Consider the following 23,626-nt stretch of genomic DNA (forward strand, 5'->3'; position numbering starts at 1 on the left):
ATTAGTGTCACTTCACTTTGATTAAAGGAGAACACCTATAACACTGTATATCTAATTATGAGTTAATAATAGATTAACATTAATTTCCATTATTTTTGTTAGAGATTAATTTTAACCTCAGGGGCCCTGAAATAGCAATGTTAGTTTTTCTTTCCATAAAAGTTACTTACCTATCATCCATTATAAGACATGGTGTTATTCACTAATAAAATGCATTTCTTCTTTTTTAATTGAGAAATATAAAAGGCAGATATTGTTTCCCTAAAATCCTACAAATAGAATTTAGTTTGAAAAACATGGTCTTTAGAACATTACTGATAGCAAATTTGAATGAATGCTGAATAAGTAAATAAAATGTAATACGTTTATGGTCTATGTAGGCTCTCTAAACAGTATAGCCGTTAACAGATAACAAGGATTGATTGAGTCTTAAAAGAATAAAGTAGAAAAAAAAAAGGTAAAGAAAATCTGTAACATGCTGAAAGTCGGTCACAGTGCCCAAGATGTACTTTAATTTAATATTTATTTTCTGCTGTGTTGTCATGCTTTTGTCTTTTTAAATCACTAATGATCTTCCTTACACGAAAGATACTTAGGTCTCTCTTCAATTTGATGCAGTTTTATATTCCTAGTTTCTCCTTTTTACAGTAGCTTGCTGCTATTTTATCTAACTTCTCTGTCTGTGCTAGCTACATTTCAGTGTATAAAGAGCGCCCTACTCTCGGTCGAAAAGAAAATGGCTCATTACGAAGATGGAAATAAGTAGCGGTGAAATTGTATAATCATCCGTATACTCTTTGATTTTACTGCGCAGGTGCAGCTCGCTAAAGATTTGCGCGATTTCTTGTACGGCGTGTCCCGGAGATTCTCCTTGGTGATTTGCATACCAATAGTTTTCTCAACCCCGCCAAGTAACGGTGAAACGGTTTCTAAAACATACAGCCCATTGACAAAACATAGAGACCGTAGAAAAGTGTTCCACGTTTTTCATACTAAACGAGATAGCCTTTTAATTAAACTTCAAAGATTGAACTCAATATCCTATTTTTTTAAGGGAAGAAAAACGTATATTTATTTTTAATGTGATTATTCTCGGACATATTTAGTATTTTTTACGTTGTTGTCGAATGAAGCTCTTCGAAGATGATCCCTAACTGTGTTGATGACGTTGTGGCTTCATTGGCGCGGAAGTTTGTTTTGTAACTGCGGAGACTGAGGTCGTTGTATCGTTTTCTTTGGGTTTCTTTTTATTAAAGTATGTATTACTTTCGACATCATCACCACAGTATAACATTTGTACATTAGATAGGACTTGTTTGACCTGTTGTCAAGAAATGTCTGTGCTAGTTCACTGATATTTATGCTAAAATTACAGTACAGTGCTACGTAAGGCAGCTTTGCTAGGTCCACAGAGGAATTGACTGAAGTATAATTTAGCTTGTATGCTATGCTATAGTCAATCTTAATCCTGAACTTTCTTGCTTTATTAGATGATGCGAAAAAAACGACGCTCATCTGCGGATAAAGACGATGTCGCTACTACCACATCCAGTAAGTTTCGTGTAATCAGAACTTACAATTGTGTGCTAGTGCTGAGATTTCCTTATGTTTTCTAACTATGATATCCAAACATTAACATTAATCTTAATCCATCCTATTCCTTTTATAACATCTTGTCCTTAACACTGTCAGCATGATGAGCGTAATGTTTGCTGTCTTTCAATTCAGAGGCAAAGAAGAGTCGAAGCACTAGTCGCCAGCCAAAGGAAGCAGCTCCTGAAGACACAAATCAAAGTGTATTTAGTGTCTTTCTTCAAAAGGCAGGTGTTACCCTGAGGCATGGTGGCACATCCAATGAGATCGGTAAACATACTCAGACCACATTTCTAAACATACCTGGGTCAGAAAAGCAATCAGTTCTCCTGCTCCTTCTTCCTATCTGATTGTTTTTTTTTTGTTGCAGCTGTGGACCAAGTAGTTTTCCAGAAAAGGATACAACAACAACTACAAAAGAGCCCAAGGTATCCTGGGGTAAGTATATCAGCCCTCTAAAAATCTTCACATTTTGGGATGAGAGGGTTTGGGATGTCTGCAGTTAAATGAGGCGTGCACAGCTTGTAAATCCATGTATTCTTGTTGCTGATCCAGCTGTTATACAATAAGATGGCGTCAGCATGCCATACTGACATTGAACTTTTATTTGCAAGATTGTGCAGGAATTTACCTCTGGGCTGGAGTCTCATATTGAGGATCCTGAGCGGTTCAGGAACTGCCTTCTCCCGTGTGTCCCAAGATTGCCTGATGGGGACTCCAGGTAATTTGTAAAAACATATCAGAGGGCTACTTCAGACTGCACACAGCTATGCCTTATTCAGGCATATATTGGGGTCTGTATTGAGTGACATAATGTATGCTTTTCACTGTTTTGCAGTTGTTCTAGCTCATTCCAGGAAAGTCTGCTGCGCATGCTGTTGGGGATTGAGATGCTGCAGGTACATTTTCCTGCACAGATGTCTTCTTTATTTCAAGGCGTGGCATTGTGAAAGCTGTAGTGTGTACATCTGCCACATATTATTTCTTTGTTTTTTTCTCTTTCATTTAGACGTCCATTGTTAACATCTTGCTCGAGAAACTCCCTGAATTTATGCTTGATGGGTCAGTATTTCATAAGAGCTCACATTAAATATATTTTACCACATTATAACCTCTTTATTGCCTTATTTTTGTAAATGCCAAATTGTTTTTCCTTCACAGCACTGGGGATGTAGGGCTCAGTATTCCTCGCATTATTATAAACCAGCTTAAATGGCTGGACAGAGTTGTGGACAGCAAGGTAGTAATTTCTTCTAATGATAGGTCCTGTTACTGTGCAGTAGTCAGATCTGTTTTTTTTTTTTTTACAGATCTTTCCAAACAAACCTTTAATTATGCACGTTTACTGGGTTAACACTGATTTTAAGATTGCAATGCTAATGTTTAATTTGATTGTTTCTGTGTTTATTTCCATCAGGAGTTGGCTGGGAAGCTCATGGAGCTGGTGTCTGTAGCACCTGTGGAGGTTCAGCGGGACATTATTACCAGTCTGCCAGAGATACTAGAAGACTCCCAGCATGATGATATAGCCAAAGAGCTCAAGTATGTAAAATAAATCTCCGCCACAGAATTGTAGGTCTTGTACTGAATGTTTAGTTCTTGCAGGTTTGATGATATTTTTATCTTTGTCTTCTGCAGCCTTCTACTCCAAGAGAACACTCAGCTAACAGTTCCCATCTTGGATGCCCTCTCAAGTCTGAACCTGAGCTCATCACTGTTGTCTGAGGTAGCACACATACTCTTACAAACTTGATTTAATGCATTAATCTCAGTTGTGTTAAAGCCAAGTGCTACCTGTTACTGTTTGCTATCTCAGGTTCGTGGGGCTGTTATGTCCACTTTGGCTGCTGTGCAGCTAGATGACCTCCCCATTGTGGTCAAATTTGTCCTCCACTCTGTGTCAGCCTCTCATGCATATGAGGTCAGTGCTCCCACAGTACTGTGCATTCACTGGCAATTATGACCTTGTACTTGAATTTTAAAAGGAAGGGTTTAATTTTTTGGTGTGCAGGTGGTGTGTAATCTCCGCAAAAAGCTGGAATTGGAGCAGTGTGTTCTCCCTGCTGTGCTGCAGACCTCTCAAAGCCACATTAAGAGCAAAGGATCACGAACGTAAGAACACACATTCCTATGCACCAACATGGATGGATGAAGTGAACATGCTTTTTGAAGCAGCTCAACATTTTCTGTTATTGCATGGTTTTTATATTCTGACTCTTGATAATGTGTTCTAACCTAATCAGCAGGTGCAGATCTTGATTCTATATTGAACAAAAATAAACATAATGGTAATCTGAAATAGCTTAATCAATACACAATTTTATAATCACTGTTTATCTTCAGTTTATGGACCATGCCTCTGGAAGTCCATGAATCTACATCAATCATGGCAGTGAATGGAGATATGTGATAGGAATCTCCAAATATCAGACACTACCATAAGATGGTTCAGCTGTAGAATAGACTTGTGTAAATGTCTAACAAGGGAGACTCACTAATAAGGTGTTTGCTATCATTATTATCCCAGGGTTGATGTGTTTAAATCTGTTTACATGTGAGTAAAAAAATGGTCTGTTGATAAATGTTCAAAAAAATAAAATTGAGTGTTGATTTAGCTTAACCAAAACCAAGAGCTTATTTTCTTAAAAATAGTGGTTATGGTGCTAAATCCTGTGATAAGTATCACTTAACCAAAGACAAATATTTCTCTATGCACAGTTACGCCCAGAAACTTACCAGCTTTAGAGACTGGCTGGATAATGTCACTCCAGTTGTGGAGTTTGTTTGTTATTTGAGTTTGGTTAAAATTCAGGATAACATCAGAATCATTAGTGTTGATTTGTCCCGGCTGGATTATTGTTAAAATTGCCGTTTTGCTTTCAACGAGAAATCTTTTTTGTAGCATATATCACCTGCAAAGCCTGAGTGAAAAGGCAGAATGCAGTGTTGAAGGCTACAAGTATCATGCAACTGCACTTTAACTTCTGGTGATTTGAAAAACCAAGAAGGCTGAACACTTTATGTGCATAAGATGCAAATAAAATATAGTCAATAAATCAATATTCCTCAAGGTTTCTTCTAACAAGTCTTCTTTTGCTTCAGCAGGTCTGCTTCTTCACCAGGAGCTGGCGCCAGTCAGGACAGTGTTGCGTTAATTTTAGACGGGATTAAGTCGGCTGTGCGATTCCAGAAAACAATATCTGAGGCTTGGCTTAAGGTTGGAAATCACCTTTTATGACCTCTTGCTGTTATTAAATAAAAAATTCTAAATCACCCCCTCTTTATTGTGGGTACAATTTTTTTCAACCTAGGAGATTTGTACTCATCTTTTACTTTGGTTTTTTATTTTATTTTTAAGGCTATTGAATCTGTGGAGGGAGTGGAGGACCACAAGGTGAGTGTCACGGCATAGTAGTAGTGGTCAGTAAAGGGTTGAACTTTGCCTGAGGTTTATACAAGAGTCACAATTGTAGTTTCCTTATTATATGAAAATAAATAATATATTACTATGTCCTCCACTACACTGGCATCCTCATAAATGTAGTAAGCATTTTGGGATGTTGGAACAAGTATCATTCACTCTTCCTCTTTACATCAGCTGATCAGAACGAAGTGTTTGTGTTGAACTCAATAGACTGGACACTCATAGTAATTTCAACACAATAAACCATTAGAGTAACAGTTTCTTTATGCCATCCTACATGTTCAAACACATACAAACACAATGCACAACAAGTACAATTACATGATTCATCTCTATATATTTTTAAACACTCTCCCATTATCGCTAAACATTGTTCTTTACAGGCTACTCTTATGTTTACATTTTGAAAACTGAACATTATGTGTGAACATGGTTGAAATAAGATGTAACTCAGAACCTTATTTTTGTGTGTCATACTTCTGTGTCTGTGGTGATTCAATCCATTTTTTGTCTTTCTTCATTTTGCTGATTTATTTCAGGTGATAGATCTGCTCGTACTGTTCATTCTCCACTCCACCAATGCCAATCAGAGCCGGCGCGGGGCAGAGAGGGTGCTGAAAGTGAAAGTGAGGACTGGACTGATCCAGGAGGCTCTGCTCCAAAAGACCTTCAGGGACTACTCTCAGGTGCTTCACTCCATCTGCAGTCGTTTGTATAAAAAGAACAGTTTATGTGAAATGATCTTTTTTGATTTAAATATTTTGTTTTTGATCCTCTAGGTCATGCGAGGTTATTTCCCCTCCATACTGGCTCTAGCTCAGGGCTTGTTGCGATCCCCCGACCCCTCTGTGGTGCCTTTTGGTGGACATATGTATCGCCACTCATTCACTGCTTTTGATTCTTACAGTCAGCAGGTGGGTTTAGATTGTTTTTGATCATAGATTTCAAGTACAAATGGATCTGACTCTCTCTGTGCTTTGTTTTTTAGGAGGTGGTGGGCTCTTTGGTGACGCATGTGTGCAGCGGTGTGGGAGGGGAGGTGGACATGGCTCTCGAGCTGCTCTGCGGCCTGGTAACAGAGAATCCCTCAGAAATGGCCCTGTATGCTGTTTTTGTCAAGGTTAGGAGAAAAAAAGGATTGCTGTGCCAACTGCTTGGAGCCTGCAGATTGTTAAGAAAGTTTATGTTGTAATTTTTATTTAACACAGGGAATCTTGGACTACATGGACAACCTCACGCCCCAGCAGATCCGCAGACTCTTTCACCTTCTGAGCAGACTGGCCTTTGGACAGCAGCAACAGGGATCTCACATCCAGGTGCACATAGATTCTATTATTACCTCCACCAAGGAGGTTATATGATCGACAGGGTTTGTTAATTAGTTTGTTATTAGTCTGTTAGTTTGTTTGTTAGTTTGTTAGCAACATTACTCAAAAAGTTATGGATGGATTTTGATGAAATTTTCAGGAAATGTCAGAAATGGCATAAGGAAGAACTGATCAGATTTTGGGAGTGAACCGGATCACCATCTGGATACAGGAATTTTTTAAAGGATTCTTCAGTATTGGGTGATAGGGCTAATGGCGGAGGTCTGCGCTCTCCAAGTGCTTTTCTAGTTTGATTATATTTTCTGGCCTTTCTTGTCATCCTCTAATCCAGGGAGCCTCAACCTTGGGGTTCTGACTTCAAGCCAATTTTTGGGTTTGACAGATAGTATAAATTGCACAAGAATAGATTCAGTAAAGAGCAGAGAGGTGTGTGAATATCAACAACCGCTCTAATCACCTTCCTCCCTCTTTTTTGTTGTATTTTTCCTCTCTTAGGACGACATGCACATAGTGATCCGTAAACAGCTGTCCAGCACTGTGCCAAAGTACAAACGTATCGGCATCATTGGTGCTGTTATGGTTGTTGGCAGCATGGGGGGCAGCAGGTAAGAGCTATTACTCACAGGCTGCAGAGTATTTCTCAATTTTTTTTGCTTTCTCTCTTGGTATCTTGATCATAATCTCTACCTCCTTAATCCAGGTTTAAAGGAAAGGAGTCTCAGAATGGGTCGATATCCCAAGAGACTTTCAGACAGGTACATATTTCCTTTTGAGATGATTTTACAACACTATGTATTTTCTTTAATTTTATTCATTTGACTTGTGGTTTAAGCATAATCAGAAACCATATGCAAAAGGCTAAGCAAATGCAGTGACTAAATGTGAATGCAGCTGTATCATTTGTTTAATATTTTGGTTCCCGTTTTTTGTGTTTTAAAAATAGCTAAGGGAGTATGTCTTACATGTCGCTCTTCTTAAACAGTAAACTTAATAAACATCCAGCAGCCACAACCTTTGATTCCTATGAATCTTTAGTTTTGTTTTATGAAACAATGAACAGACTCTGACTCTCATTATTGTAATTTTTGCTGTCTTTTAAAAAAATATTCATAGAAAAAAGTAACCTTTTAGACATGTGTATTCATCTATGGCTTTGTATGATTCTCCTTTTGTGGCAAATTTGATTTTGAGACTAATACTTTACAGCCGTTACATTTGTCTATGTAGCAGTTGTGGACCTTTTTCATTCTAGTTGCTTATACACTATATGAACACAAATATTCTGCCACCTTACCATTACACCAACATGGACTGTAATATCACTGTATTCAAAAACATTTACTGTAAAAAGATTAGAACACCTTAACATTATTGCACTACCCTTACAGCCTCGAGAAACCTTTTTCAAAATGATGATTGAGATGAGAACAAGTGAGGTTTTGAAATGACTCAGTTTGCATCAGAGATTGATCCTTCTACAAACAGAAAAGGCATTATCATCTAAATCTATGCTTAAGTCTGAGCTTTACTTTTACTGTCCTCAAATACACATGCTAACAGGACACATCTTTGTTAACTGCAGGTTTCTGATCTGTTCATATGTTCCTGTTTTTCAACCGTTTCTTGTTGCAGGTGACGGCCCTGTTGGAGCTGGTAAAATCGAGCAGTGAGAGCTCACCTGAGGCCGCTGCTCTGTACTACGATGAACTAGCCAACCTCGTCCAGAGCTCCACCCTGGATCCACAGGTGTTGGTGAGTCTCAAACAAATATTTACCACATCTCCTTCCCTAAAACTGTAATCTGTTTATTTAAAACCTGTTTACTTTAGGATAACAGTTAATAACATATTGATTAATACGGTTTATTGTATTCTTTCAATAGGAGATGATTTCAAAGAGTGTCCTGGATGACTTTCAGAATGACTTTGTGGTGGATTTAGGGCCAGATATAGTTGGGTAAGTGATAGACACCCAGTGCAATGGAAAAAACAGAATCTTTGAAATAGTACTTTCACAGGCTCTGTTCATTCACACCTGAAACTCAAATTTTCTGGGTCAGCTGCATTTATGAGTGCCAGTAGCTGGATTTTTGCCCAGACTTTTTCTCACCAGCTCCATAGGATTTCCCCCTTTCTCAATCCTCCATTGCCTGTCAGAGAAAACTTTTGCATTGAGGGACAAGTGTGAAGGAGATTTTCTAAGGCAGAGCTAGAAATTTTCAGAGAAGCACATGTAAAAAAAGTTACACATACAGAAACTCCTGATAAGCATCATACGTAAGATTTTTACTTGTCAGGTCTTTTTTTTTTAAGTTAAATTTACTGTTGAAATTAGTTAGCCCAGTCCATTTAAAGACACTCAACAATTAAAGGAAACTTTAGGCCTTTTTTCTTTTATATCTGGAATTAAGATGTTTCTCTGTACTTCTCGGGTCATATGACATACTTTTGAAATTTAACAAGTGTATATACTGAGAGATGTGACCCAAATTGCAGCATTAGAAGTTATTTTTAACTTGTTGATTCCCATAACTAATGTTTATTCACTATTTTTTTATCACCTCAGCTCCTTCCCCCTTCCAGCCTGCTATATGTACAACCTGGAAGAAGATGAGAGTCAAGGGGGCATTGCCATCAACCTGCTGCCTCTGCTGACAGAAGATACTCAGAACAAAGGGGAGCAGCAGAGGGACACCAAGAAGACTCACAAGTCAGTCACTTCACCACAAAACACACATGGTGCAGTGAGTGATAATATAAAAATGCATGCACTTTTTTCTTTCTCTTTGTGTTTTGTTTGTTTAGGCGGGTGTCTCCTCTTTGTTTGTCTCCTTTTTTCCGCCTCCTGAGACTGTGTGAAGAGAAACAGCACCAGGGGGACCTCGAGGAGATTGATGCTCTGCTGGGTTAGGAAGTGTTTGAAAAAACACACCTCTCTTTTTGACACCCAGTATGTTTCCATTTCTACCCTTTTAAAGTAATTCATGTCTTTGTGTGGTGAAATTTGCTTTTGCACAGGCTGCCCTCTGATCCTGACTGACATGGATGTTGTGGCGAAAATAGAGAGCCTGTCAAAACCAGAGAGGGAGTTTCTCTGTAATTTGCTCTTTTACTCCATCAACTGGTTTAGAGAGGTAACTGCGAGTTAAATATCAGATGTTTGACTGATGCTTACAAACTTTGTTTTCTTAATGCTAGGAGGTACATGACCAAAGATTTCCTTCACCTCTTTTATTCTCCAGGTCATCAATGCATTCTGCAGACTGAAAGAAATAGAGATGAAGATGAAGGTAATGACTCGTCTGCAGAATATCTCTTACCTTCAGACGCTGTTGGAGAGGGCGCTGGCAGGTACTCTGTCCTTATCCTTCCTCTTTAAAAGAGCTACATGCTCCTAAAATTTTAAAATAACATTTTTATTAACATTTAACTCAGGAACACTGGGCTACATTCCACCTGTGGCCAACTTTGATGGCGAAAGTACCGATGGGATTATCCCAAATTCATCTGCTCCTGTGAATAAAGCAAAGAAAGGTAATGCTTCCCCACAGCAGATATATTAATCCACATCACCAAATTCTCTCCATGAAAATAAATTATTTTATGATTTTTAAACTAATGATTTTTAAAATAATATTTTTTAGAGGGCACTGGGAAGAAGAGGAAGGCTCCTGGTAAGAGCTCCTCAGAGAGCAGCTCTCAGCTTGATGAGACGATCAATGCAGATAAATCTATGCAGGTGACCTTTGCCTCTCACATTAATCTTTTCTAGCATGAACTTTAACTGAAAAAAAAAAGTCCTAAATGCTAAAATGCATGGTTAAAAACAAAAAAACATGGTAAATGCTAAAATTCATGCTTAAAACTTAAAAAACATGCTAAAAGTTAATTCATGGATATGGATTGAAATAACAATTCAATGATCTGTGATTAAATACACTCTATGGACAAAAGTATTTGGCCACCTGACAACATTTTGGAGTGTTATTGTGGGAATTTGTGCCCACACATCCTGTAGAGCATTTATGAGGTCAGGCACTGATGCTGAACGAGAAAGCCTGGCTTGCAATCTCTGTTCCAGTTCATCCCAAAGATTCTCAGTGAGGTTTAACTCAGGGCTCCGTGCAGACCAGTCTAATTCTTCCACACCAAACTTATCTAATCATGTCTTTATTGTCCTTGCTTTTTGCACTGGGGTATGGTCATGTTGGAATAGAAAAGGGCCTTCCTCAAACTAATGCCACAAAGTTGGAAGCATTGCATTGTCCAAAATGTCTTGGAATGCTGAAGCATTAAGTTTGCCCTCCACTGGAGATAAGAGGCCAAACCCTCAAAAAAAGCCCCATACCATTATTCCTACTCCAGCAAACTTCACAGTTGGCACCATGTAGTCAGGCAGGTTCTCCTGGCATCCACCAATCCAGACTCACCCATCTGACTGACTGTTTTCATGTATATATCTACAAGTGTTTAGTCTGAGTTGATGTAAATGTTACTGCATGTATTGTACTTGCCTTTGTCATTATGTCATATCCACAGACTAATGGGCTGAATTTAACTAAAAGTCAGGGAATGTTTAACTGTTGTTGTAAGAAACATTAAATTTTGTTTTGTAAAACCTTGCCATGTACATTCTTGATAAAGGAGCAGCCAGAGAAAGGAGAAAAGGAGAAGGAGAAAGAGAAGGATGCCCGTCCAGGAGTTAGTCTGGTGTCCTACCGACAGTTCTTCAGGGAGCTGGACATGGAGGTGCTGAGCGTGCTGCAGTGTGGCCTGCTTTCCCGCTCCCTGCTGGACTCTGAGCTCCATTCAAAGGTAAGAAATGGAAGAAAATGTTTTGTCTCCTGATGAAAAGTTTTAAGGTAATGCCTCTCCAATGTAAGGTTAGTGTTAGGGGTAAGCTTAGATATTCAGAAGGCCTTTTAGGAAGCACGAATTAATTTGATTATTCTCAAGAGTGCGATTTAAATGAATTCTCGACTTTTGTATGAACATATGCAGAACATACATCTTTACATGAATGGTTACAAAACTCATCTGAAATTCTCATGATTGAGGTGCGAGAGGAGGTTCTGCTGGGTCCTGCTGAGCTGGTTTTCCTGTTGGATGATATGCTTCGCAAACTGGAGTTCAGTTTAGCCGCTGCACCTGCCAAGAGAGCACCTTTCCTCAAGGTACAGAAAACTCAACTACATAAGAAACGTATTCTCTCCTTTTTTAAATGCAGAGTATTTGTTAACCTGCTATTTTCTATCAAGTTGATAGTTATAACTAACTATATTAAGTTGCCAGCATATCACACTAGTTTATCTTTCTCTTCTGCAGGGAAGGACTGACAAGAGTGTGGGCTTCTCCCACCTACAACAGAGGAGCTCCAAGGATATCGCTTTGTGCTCCATCCAGCTGCTGCCCACCCTCTGCTCACATCTAGAGAACTGCCACAATCATTTTCAGGTATGAACATTATAATTCTGGAGATACTCATGTATTTCTTACTATTATCTATAGATTTTTTGTTTATTTACTTAAATGAATGTTTGCATTTTTCACTAGACAATTCTGTCTGAGAACAACGGTGTCGTGGACGGACCTGCCACAGACATACAGGAGCACCAGCTGATGTCATCGGCCTACCAGCTGCTGCTGCAGGTGTTGAACACTACCTTCAGCTGGTGAGGAAGAGCAAAACTGTGGACCATCATGTTGGACATGAAATCTTTTACTGCTATGAAAAAAATTGGAGCAGGATGCCATTGTATTGTCTGTGTGTCTGTTACTCTTTTGGCCTGATCTGTGGCTATGAATATATTTATCTGTCAGGTCTGGATTCAGTCAGCCAGGACAGCGGAGCTTACTGAAGAAGGCTCTGGGAGTTTTGGCGGGACGACTCAAAGAGGGAGGTTCTGAGTTAACCCTAGAGCTGCTTGTGAAGTGAGTGAAAAAGATAAAGCACTCAAGAGGAGAGCTACAGTATACTATTTCTGCTTTACTGAATTAATATTTTGGCATATTTGCATTCATCAGAATAAGCTGAAGGAAACTAACAATAAGCAGCAAATGCATTTGATTTCAATATGAAAATAATATGTCACAAAGAAGAGGCAACAATTGGAAAAACGTGTCACAAGAAACCTCAGTAACATAATTTTTCTCTTATATTGACAAAACATTTTCATTGTGCTGAAAGAATCAAATGTTTCATGTTTTGTTTAGACACAGCTTTGAGTACCTGGTGAACTTCAGGAGTACGATGCCGAGTCTCAGCACGGCTCTGTGTCTCTCCCAGCTTCTGTCTACTGTGTCTGAAAAAGGAGGGAACTCTGCTACCTACAGAGAGCAGACTGGTCAGTCTGATGTCCGTCTCTGTGAATTTATCTTGGTGAACATTTGAATATGTGTGGTAAAAGACCTTTTGTACTTCATTCAGACATGGTATGGTTTCTAATAAGACTATTGGGATTTTTTTCTTGTTTCTAGCTTCCCTAGCTAAACGTTTCCTGAGCCAAGAGTGGGTGACAGCCAATGGAGACAAGGAGCGAGGAAACAAATTCAATGATGCACTCAACACTCTCCTTAGGTATGTCCTCAAGTCAGTATTAACCATCCTGCAAAAGAAAGAAAAAAAAAAAACATCAGCATGGAGAATTTATGGAAGTTGGTAACGTGATTGTATCAGAGCCTAAGTGATATAATTTAGATTATTGCATGTATATAAATAGGTATCATGGTCGTACAATTAGAGATGCACCTACTGTGAAAATAAGAGCTGATACGGATGTTAAAAACAAAAATGTAGTCAGTTACAGATACAGATGTGTGTCAGATATGTGACTTCTTCTGCTTAGTAAAATAATCTTATTTGGTTCAGCAGTTGGGTATACCAGACACCAGCACTAAATTGATTTAAAACAACAGATGAACTTTGGCTACTCATAGACTGTCTTTAAAAGGTATTCACCCCCTTTGATGTATTACCTTTTTATTGATTTTATAAGTCAGTCATGGTCAATATTAATTGGATTTTGACAGAAAAAAACCCTCTTGAATGTGTAAGTGAAAACAGGTTTCTATAAGGTAATGTGAAAAACAAAATTATATAATGTACAATAAGTGACTGCATAAATATTTACCCCTTTTAAAGTGACTGACCTGATTCAAATGAGACCCAGGCAACTGGTGCTAGTAGTCTCACAGTTAATGAATTGGGGACCACTTAAGTGCAGTGAATAAAGACACCTGTGTCTAGTCAGTGGTTAATCTGTATTCCTGGCTACCATTACACCATGAAGACAAAAGAACATTCCAAGCAATTCAGAGAAAGGGTTATTGAAAAGTACAAGTCATGGGATGGATACAAAAATAAAAATTGAACACTGAACACCCCCCAGAGCTCAGTTAAATCCATCATCAAGAAATGGAAGGAATATGGCACATGTGTAAATCAGCCTAGATCAGGCCATTCTCACAAACTGAGTGACTGTGCAAGAAAGAGACTAGTGAGAGAGACCACCAAGACACATATGACTACTCTGAATGAGTTACAAGCTTCAGCTGCTGAGATGCAAGAGACTCTGCATACAACCACTGTAGCCGGGGTCTTCACCAGTCAAAGCTTTATGGGACAGTGGCAAAGAGAAAGCCTCTGAAAGAAAGTTATTTGGTCTGATGAGACCAAAATGGTGCTTTTTGGCCATTTAGGCAAGACACTATGTATGGCAGACACCGAGCACTACACATCAACACAAAGGCACCATCTCCACTGTGAAGCAGTGGTGGTAGTAGCATCATGCTGTGGGGATGCTTTTTGGCAGCCTGCCCTGGAAGGCTTGTAAAAGGTAGAGGGTAAAATGAATGCAGCAGCACAGGAAAATTGTGGAGGACAATCTTATCCAGTCTGCAGGAGAACTACAGCTTGGGAGAACATTTATTTTCCAGCAAGATAAATGACCCGAAGCATACAGCAAAAGCTACACAGAAATAGTTTAAAGACAACAAGGTGAATGTTCACACCTGGTCCCTGTGCAACCTGGCAGAGCTTTAGCAGTTCTGCAAAGTAGAATGGAGTAAAATTACAGTCAGTGCTGTGATTGTAGCCAAAGGTGCATCTACTGAATACTGACTTGAAGGGGGCGAATATTTATGCAGTCACTTACTTTACTGTACATATTTCTGTTTTACTGACATTACTTTGTAGAAATCTGTTTACACTTCAACATTAAAGAGTTCTTATTTGATTACTTTGTCCAAAAAGCCAAATTATATTAACCATGATTGATTTATAAAATCATTAAAAGATTAAAACATCTAAGGGGGAGAAAACTTTATACTGGCATTGCACAAAAGAAGTTACATCAAATCTAATGGCTCTGTATTGTCTAAGCATCTACCTAGAGCATGTGGACGACGTTCTCAAAGCAGTGGAAGAGATCGCTGGAGAAGGAATCACAGAGCTCATCAATGCAGCAAAAGATGAGAGCTCTGCAACATGGCCCACTCTCAACAGGTAGATCCTCAACGCCATCTGTACTTTGTGTCTAAATATCTGAAAGAAATATCAGGGAGGCTTGAGAGGAAAATACTTTGCAAAAGTAGCCTTCATTACAGTCAGATTTATCCTTGTAATTCTTACATGTAGCACTTTTTCTGAATGTAAATTTTAGACACTGACCTTTAATCACAGTAAAGAGATATTTAATAATGTTGTTTTGATTGTGTTGTTTGGGTGTTTATTGTTTTCTCTCTTTCTATAGGCAAACCTTCCTGGTCTTTTATAAAGTATTGATGGCAGAGTTGGAAAAGGCTGCAAGAAAGATTCCCCCTTTTAAAGCTAGTGACAATACTGAGGTCAGCCACTAGGCGTCACACTACTACAAATCCCAGTCCAACAGTAATGCCATTTAATGTCATATTGTTTGGTTGTGGCTCCTAATGCTCTGTACTTGATGCTTAATTTCTGAAAAAAGTTGTAACTTGACATCCTTCATCCTCCTCCTAGGCTCAGAGTGAGAAGCTGCTGACTTGGAACCTGGCTGTCAGAGATTTTCACATCCTGGTCAACCTGGTTAAGGTCTGCTTGCCTGAACTTATTTCTCTGAATTTTCTCTGTTCTCATTTTCATATTTTCTCATTAATTCCAGTGCATAGTTGAGAAATTTTCAAATCATTGTATTTGAAATTTCCTCCTTCAGATTGAAATTTACTTTTTTACTGTATAACTAATGAGATATGCTATATCTCCTCTGATCTTCTCTTACAGGTGTTTGATTCAAGGCCAGTGCTTAATGTGTGCCTTAAGGTGAGTTGACTGTGCTTGCTTAAAAAGATTCTTCATCTAGGTAATACCTTTAACTTTTATCAACTGTTTAATGTTGTCTAGTATGGCCGCCTTTTCCTGGAGTCTTTCCTAAAGTTGGGGATGCCGCTACTGGACAACAGTTTCAAAAGACACAAGGTACACATGACACCCTGTCACCTGATATAAACTGTAAATTCAATTCAGTTTATCCATAGAATTATATGGAAACATTGTTCATGAATAAATGATCACTGATCTTGAAATAATTGATTTAGACATGGGCCTAATCTATCAATGTCCTCTCACGTTTTTCCATTACATTTTTTCTCCTCAAAAAAGTTGTTTTTCATGAAGCTGTTTTTGAACTGCTAAATAGTTTGCATCTACGTTTCTAAACGAATAGATGCTTGATAAACCCTTGAAAGCTAGAAGACCGTGCATTTTTTTTCCCCAAATTACTGTAAGGAAACACCCCCTGTGTGCAAAGGGCACACACAGAAGTCACACACTGAAAAAATAAGTCGAAAGTCATGAAGAATATGTAAATTAAAATCTGGAAATTAATGCACACTGGACATTAATTATAGGAAATACTTAGTTGTTCTTAGAGTGAAAAAATAGCTACTTAAATTAAACCCTAACAAGCTGATGTAATTACTTAGTTGCACCAACTACAAACAGATACATCGGATGGTGTTGATTGCTGGCAAGCATCTGGCCATGGACCGTGACCATTGATTAAATGTACTGTTTTGATGGAATAGTTTGGTATGTATCGTGGTCTATATTCTCAAACCTGTCTGTAAAATAACAGACATATAACTGATTTGTCATTAAAACACTAACATAGGTTTTTATTTTGATCAAAAACTGTTATTTTCAACATTTATATTAAAATTCTTACCTTAGTGCTTAAAAAGATTCGTAATTCAAGATTTTGCATTACAAAACGTAAATTGCATGATTAAATTAACATAAAAATCCTAAGCAAATCTGTTTTTAATGATATAAAGATACTAAATTAGAAGAAAAACCCTGTAACATAATATTGCATTGACATGTCAGTACTCAAACCTGCGCAGGAGTGCTCACGTATTCTTAGCAATGAACAATTCTCAGATAAATATTTGGTGAATAACAAAATCTTTTCGAAAGGTGTGTAAAGTGTGTTTTAAGAACAAACTTTCCTAAGAAATGTTGGTAAATGAGACTCATTAATGCTCTTATATCAGATAACATCTTGTTCGCCTTGTTCCTGGTTTAGTTAAAATCAATCAAAAGACTGTTTCTGGCATTTTTTGTCATAACTTTATCAGTATGAATTCTATTTATTTGTTATTTAGAAGTAAAGGCTTTGATATGCAAGGATTGGTGGTTAAAAAATTGAAAGTACGAAAAAAAGTGAAGGCACAGAGGATTCAGAAATGTTTTAGTAATATGAAACTGACTAGGGGATAATCCTTGAACAAATATGCATGCTTTTTACTTCTCCTTTCATATATCATTTAAAAATAAATTTACACAGAAAATGTTTCTTCTTTTGGTCAAAACATAAAAACTTTGAATGTGCTGCCACTGATTTGATATGTTGTGACATGCAGGAGGATGTTCAGAGCCTGCTGAAGACTTTTCAGCTCAGCACCCGGCAGCTCCATCACATGTGTGGACACTCGAAGGTAGCTTCAGACCAAAGCTCACCCATTTTTTTGGTTTGAGACAAATCTGTCAGTCAGTAAAAAAAAAAAAATAAAAAAAATAAAAATCTTTATTTGCTCTCAGATTCACCAGGACACAAGCCTGACAAACCATGTCCCAGCCTTAAAAAAGAGCCTGGAGCTGTTCGTTTACAGAGTGAAGGCCATGCTGACGCTCAACAACTGTCAGGAGGCTTTTTGGATCGGCAATCTAAAGAATCGAAACCTGAAGGTAAAACATAACTGTGATAACAGTACACATTTCTTTTCAGATTTTTATCTTTCACTAAATAGACATTTATTCTTCAGGGTGAGGAGATTCTTTCTCAGATGTCACAAGGAAGCGATGAAGATGGTGAAGAGGGGCAACGTTCACCACCGCCTCAGGAACAGTCTGAGGATGAGGTACCTGACATTTTACTGGATGTTTACAGTGTTGCTTCCCATCTGAGAAAGACAGGACGGGCATGATATTATATTATCTGTATTTATTCATGTTTTTATATATGACCCAGATTATTTTTCATGTGTGTACATGGATAATTTAAAATAGTGAATCTATAAGATTTGGACCCACAGTTCACCACCAGTCATGACATTACCAAGACAAGTGGACAGAACATTTTCTAAGAACACAGAGCCAGATTAAAGAACAACAAAGCCCCAGAGTTTCAGCAGGGGAGCATCTACCTTGAAATGTCAAAATAAGGACTTTATAACAAATCATCAGGGCCTCCTTGAGTTTTTGATGCCCTAAGCAACCAACTATACCTGATGGTGGAGTTGTACATTTTGCTGTTGTTTAAGGCTGATATATAATTTATACTGTTGATAAACTATATTGCCAAAAGTATTCACTCACCCTGGGTTTCTTTTTTTTCAGGCAATTTATTGTAGGAGATGTTTTTTACCTTGACATGTTTCGACTGTCATCTGCAGTCTTCCTCAGAACCTTCTGAAGCTTCTCCTATAATAAATTGTCTGAAAAAAAGAAACCCAAGTAGATTATTCTGAATAAGAAGACAAAATGAACTTGCTGGATTATTCACTCACCCACCCAATTAATTGAAATCAAGTGTTCCAATCACTTCCATGGCCATAGGTGTATAAAATCAAGCACCTAGACATGCAGACTGTTTCTACAAACATTTGTGAAAGAATGGGTCGCTCTCAGGAGCTCAGTGAATTCCAGTGTGGTACTGTGATAGGATTCCACCTGTGCAACAAGTCCAGTCTTGAAATCTCCTTACTCCTAAATATTCCACAGTCAACTGTCAGTGGTATTATAACAAAGTGGAAGCAATTGGGAATGACAGCAACTCAGCCACGAAGTGGTAGGCCATGTAAAATGAAGGAGCGGGGTCAGCGGATGCTGAGGTGCTTAGTGCGCAAAGGATGCCAACTTTCTGCAGAGTCAAACGCTACAGACCTCCAAACTTCATGTGGCCTTCAGATTCGCTCAAGAACAGTGTGTAGAAGAGCTTCTTGGAATGGGTTTCCATGGCTGAGCAGCTGCATCCAAGCTGTACATCACCAAGTGCAATGCAAAACATCGGATGCAGTGGTGTAAAGCACGCCGCCACTGGACTCTAAAGCAGTGGAGATGCATTCTCTGGAGTGATGAATCGCGCTTCTCCATCTGGCAATCTGATGGACGAGTCTGGGTTGGCAGTTGCCAGGAGAACGGTACTTGTCTGACTGCATTGTGCCAAGTGTAAAGTTTGGGCGAGGGGGGGGGGTTATGGTGTGGGATTGTTTTTCAGGAGCTGGGCTTGGCCCCTTAGTTCCAGTGAAAGGAACTCCGAATGCTTCAGCATATCAAGAGATTTTGGACAATTCCATGCTCCAAACTTTGTGGGAACTAGGTGGGGATGACCCCTTCCTGTTCCAACATGACTGTGCACCAGTGCACAAAGTCCTGACCTCAACCTGGTAGAACACCTTTGGGATGAATTAGAGTGGAGACTGAGAGCCAGGCCTTCTCGTCCAACACCAGTGTGTGTCCCCACAAATGTGCTTCTGGAAGAATGGTCAAAAATTCCCATAAATACACTCCTAAACCTAAGCCTTCCCAGAAGAGTTGAAGCTGTTATAGCTGCAACGGGTGGACCGATGTCATATTAAACCCTATGGATTAAGAATGGGATGTCACTTAAGTTCATATGCTAGTCAAGGCAGGTGAACGAATACTTTTGGCAATATAGTGTATGTACAGTTGATATATCCGCCAATACTACCTTTTAACGTTTTAATTTTTATCTGCTGGTATTGATATCATGCTGATATTAAACATTCCCAGTCATAACCTTTCACGGCAGAATTTCTACATGTTACCTGAAAGTGAAACAATGGCAAATGCTCCAGTAGAAGACAGAAGTCCCTTTGTTACCTGTCTTGTTTTTAGAAAAGAATGATTTGATTTGATTTATTTTCTTATCCCTGGCTCCCTAAAAAAAATGACAAGAAAAGGTAGAAAAACAAACAGAACAAAACAGAGTAAACAGAGTGCAAACAATTCTCTGCAATGAAAATTGCTAAAAACTATGTAAGATGTAACGTCATCATCGGAGTGGGTGGGTAAGTAGCCACAGTCACGAAAAATACATAGAAAATGCTTGAAAAACATGAAATGGCAAAAGAAAATGCTGAAAAATACCTGCAACATGCAGGACAAATCATAAAGCAGCACAAGCAAATATTTATTTATGATCTCAGGGAAATTAACTATACTACCCACAATCCTAGGGAATCATGTCCCTGATGGGTGGAGCGGGCCGCTACCCATGAAACTTCCACATTTGGCTGGCACACTGAATTCAATGATCCTTATTTTTAAAGGTACAGTGTAAAAATGGATATTTTAGCAACATCTAACAGTCAGATTCTAGATTGCGATGCTCATTTCTGAAGAATTTTAAAAATGCCTGTCTATTAATTGGTTCCCTCTGTAGAATCATGCAGCATGCAAAAATGCAAGGTGGTGAAGTCCATGAAGGGGACTGTATTAGTAAAAGTCTTATTCTAAGTTAACAAAATAAATCAATTTTATATATATTCAGGTGATTAAATGCTTATTTAGATGGACCTACTTATAAATATGATGTTTAATTAAGTTTGTTCTGCTAAATTCTACAAGGCTTAATATTACACATGGTTCTAGGGTTGGGCAATGTATCCAGTTTTTTAAGTATGTCGATATATTCAGACAACATGTGTTAAAACATCTATTATATCCATATAGTTAGAATAACACTATACGTTTCTTTCGTGCAGCTGCCAGCTCGTCTTCTTCTCTTGTCTCTTCCTGTCTCCCGTCACCCTGCCCCTACTTCCTCCCTCTGAACAAAATCAAAACTCCCCCTGTTCATTCACAAAAACAATACCTGTATGCAGCAAGCAGGACAACATGGATGCAGCGACAGACAGAAGCTACGCTGTTTAAGAGGAGCTAGTCGGAAAAAGAAAAACTGACTCAATGTTTGGAGATCGGATTTACAGTTTCAGATGATGAGCAGAACAACGTTTTGCAGAGAATTTAAAAAAAAATGCAAATGATTGAATTGTTTATGTAAAACTGAAAATGAATAAAAGTAAAATGGAGGTTAGATTGATAGCAGGTTTTAAATGAAGATTAAAAAGCACTTAGTCATTTATGTAATCCAGCCAAACATTTTGCTCCAACGGCCGCTTGATCGGCCGTTACCTTGCAAGTTTAAACCACGCTGGTCAGTTCACAGGCGGTTGACATTGTGCAGGGCAGTGGGCTGATAAGATAACTGGTTCTCCAACACTCTAATGATAAGGGGCTGATGCAATGAAAAAAAGCACAGGTTTGTGTTGTGTAATTTTCCAAGACATTACATGATACTTCCTCTGTCTTGCTGCTTCATACTTGGGTGTTTATAGATTTAGTTTTGTATGTTTGCTAAATGTTTTTCCTGTGTTCTCCTTCAGGCCCAGGGGAGCGACTCAGAGGAGAGCAGGACCGTCAACAGAGGGCAGGCCTTGGACCAAGATGACGACACTGATGACTCTGACTGAACACTTTTTGGTTTTCATTTTAGGCTTCTTTCAGTCAAACCTCTCAAGTGCCAGATGAAATTTAATGCCTTTTTTCCTTTTAAATGCATAAAATTCTGTTAGTTAACGTGCTTTATAAATCAGTAATACCAATAAATAATCAGATTTCTGTATTTTTGGTTTGTGGCAATAACCCAGAAGTTAAGTAGGGAAATTCAAGTTTATACTATATACCTATAAAGGTTTTCTCTTCTGTTAAGATGAAACAGTTTTAAAAAAAAAGATACTTTCAAAGATTAGGGGTATCTGTATAAAATACATGATGTTTGTTTTATTCTATTTGTTTGCTTACAAAATAAAATATTGATGTGTAGAGATTCTCCTATTTGGATTTGTTATTCAGTCTTGATTGTTTGAAAGCTTTTTGAGACAGCACTTTAACAGACACCAAGTCAAGTTATAAAACGGTTTATTGAATGCTACAGCTGTCTCTGAGGTTAGATTGACCTGAAAGAGTTATCACAGTTATGAGAAATTTTTATTTTTGTGATCTCTTCTGCCATAAATAACCTTGTTTTCCATAGAGAACAGAGACATCCTCTTAAGACCAGTTACTTGTTATAACAGCCCCTTTAGCAACCAAATCAGTTATATTTATGTCTGTCTGTGTCTAATGTGGTTCTTAAAAACTTCTTTGAGACCTCAAATCTAACACACACACACACACACACACACACACTTTAAGGCTTGTAGTTGTTTTCCACTTCAGTGCATAAATGTTACTGAGTAAATTTCAGGGGTGAAAAGTACCTAATATTTATTAAAATTGCTGTAATTTTGTAGTCTTTTTATACTTGTACTTTTTGAGTACATTTTGAAATTAGTACTTTTACTTCTACTTCAGTCTATTTTAACCGGAGTAGCTGTACTTTTACTTGAGTACAACACTCATACTTTTTTTTACTTCTTTTGACTACACAGTAGAATATAGAGAGAATAATTCCACATCACATCCCAAAACAGCAAAAAGTGGAGTGTGGATGTTGTTGATTTTTACTCCCCAAGTGTAGTTTTTAAGTCCATTCTGAATGAGATGGTCTTCTGTGTTGGGGTTATTTGACAGTGGTGATCAACTGTAGTGGATCCAGAGTATTAAGATGTATTTTATAAGTGTGCTTGGATGTGGCCTGCTGTACAGTGATCCCTGCTGGGATTCCTTTGCTTTTGTTTGTGGTAGATTGTTGTTTTTGATGCGAGACATTTGCACCATGAGAGAAGTTATCCAGTGAGTTAGATTTGATGGCTGTGATTTAAAGAGGTCCTATAAGACTTACAGTGCAAGTTTTCATCAGTATGAATTGCTTTGCTTTGAATTTGACTCTCTGCTTTGTCCAGAGAAGACCCACCTTACCACAGATTTTCAAGAGTTACTGCATCTCTGTCATATTGTTGAATATTGAACACTTTCAAAAGTCTTGTGAAACTATATAATGTGTGTGTGAACCAGTATAGACATATCTTATGTGTTAAATTTAACTCTATATGAGTTTACTTTTCACTGTAAATGTGTGTATTTTACTTTATTATAGAGGTGTGACAACCTGAATAACCTAGTTGGAGATCTGTTCTTTTGTTCTTTTGTTGATCATCTGTACTTAAAGTAAACTTAAAATTAAATCATTTTTAATTTTAAGTGAGTGGAATAGGAGTCAGTTTTTTTCCCTTCAATTTAATATTTTCTAACCAGAGTAACTATACTTTTACTTGAGTGCAACAGTGGTGTACTTTTCCACCTCTTGTAAATTTCCAGTCTTCGATGAACTTTACATCAGCCACAACATGCAATGCTGGCTGAGGAATCAGATGTAAAAATCGTCTATTAAAACCGCACTAAAACTGCATGACAGCGCTGATATTTCTCGGATAAATCGAGGATGATATTTACACCGCATAGAAATGAGCAAAAGAACAAAAGGTTTCACTATAAAGACAAAATCTAGGGGTTTTTTGTTCTCAAACTGAATCATTTCTCGTCACAGCCCGTTGGGTTGAACCATTAGAATCGAAAATAGGGGTGTCTGCTGCTACACATGAGGTTTTAACGGTCATTAATATGGGTTTAGCATTTATCAAGAGAATAGGTTGTTGTCATTATTCGTTCATTATTTATGTATATAATGTTTTGGAGGTGTAAGAGTAATTCTAAACACTAGCTGTTTAGAAAATGTATGAATGTGTCTCTCCTCGGTTCGCGGCAATGGTTTATCCAGGAA

At 38.1% G+C, this 23,626-nt stretch overlaps 1 protein-coding gene across 2 annotated transcripts; it reads left to right on the forward strand.

Annotated features, from left to right (window-relative positions):
- The first annotated feature begins 1,102 nt into the window (after positions 1 to 1,102).
- Positions 1,103 to 21,726, forward strand: fancd2 (FA complementation group D2). 2 transcript variants are annotated; one of them, XM_041782825.1, is made up of 44 exons: positions 1,103 to 1,255; positions 1,491 to 1,551; positions 1,729 to 1,863; positions 1,964 to 2,031; positions 2,208 to 2,314; positions 2,432 to 2,492; positions 2,603 to 2,655; positions 2,755 to 2,833; positions 3,011 to 3,135; positions 3,232 to 3,319; positions 3,410 to 3,514; positions 3,605 to 3,705; positions 4,696 to 4,810; positions 4,952 to 4,987; positions 5,557 to 5,703; positions 5,797 to 5,931; positions 6,006 to 6,137; positions 6,226 to 6,333; positions 6,841 to 6,950; positions 7,046 to 7,100; positions 7,978 to 8,097; positions 8,228 to 8,301; positions 8,911 to 9,054; positions 9,150 to 9,250; positions 9,363 to 9,478; positions 9,587 to 9,695; positions 9,780 to 9,878; positions 9,989 to 10,083; positions 10,989 to 11,159; positions 11,402 to 11,518; positions 11,670 to 11,798; positions 11,898 to 12,016; positions 12,165 to 12,275; positions 12,558 to 12,688; positions 12,822 to 12,921; positions 14,725 to 14,847; positions 15,095 to 15,188; positions 15,340 to 15,411; positions 15,601 to 15,639; positions 15,721 to 15,795; positions 17,241 to 17,315; positions 17,419 to 17,565; positions 17,643 to 17,738; positions 21,288 to 21,726. In XM_041782825.1, exons 2-44 carry the CDS (start codon positions 1,491 to 1,493, stop codon positions 21,372 to 21,374), a joined length of 4,365 nt encoding a protein of 1,454 aa, XP_041638759.1. In that variant the 5' UTR covers positions 1,103 to 1,255; the 3' UTR covers positions 21,375 to 21,726. The 2 variants fall into 2 exon arrangements, with proteins under 2 accessions (XP_041638759.1, XP_041638760.1); XM_041782826.1 differs by having other exon boundaries at positions 1,104 to 1,255; positions 4,699 to 4,810.
- Positions 21,727 to 23,626: the final 1,900 nt, after the last annotated feature.

Source organism: Cheilinus undulatus, linkage group 3 (genome assembly GCF_018320785.1).
Source record: "Cheilinus undulatus linkage group 3, ASM1832078v1, whole genome shotgun sequence".
NCBI classification, from domain to species: Eukaryota; Metazoa; Chordata; class Actinopteri; order Labriformes; family Labridae; genus Cheilinus; species Cheilinus undulatus.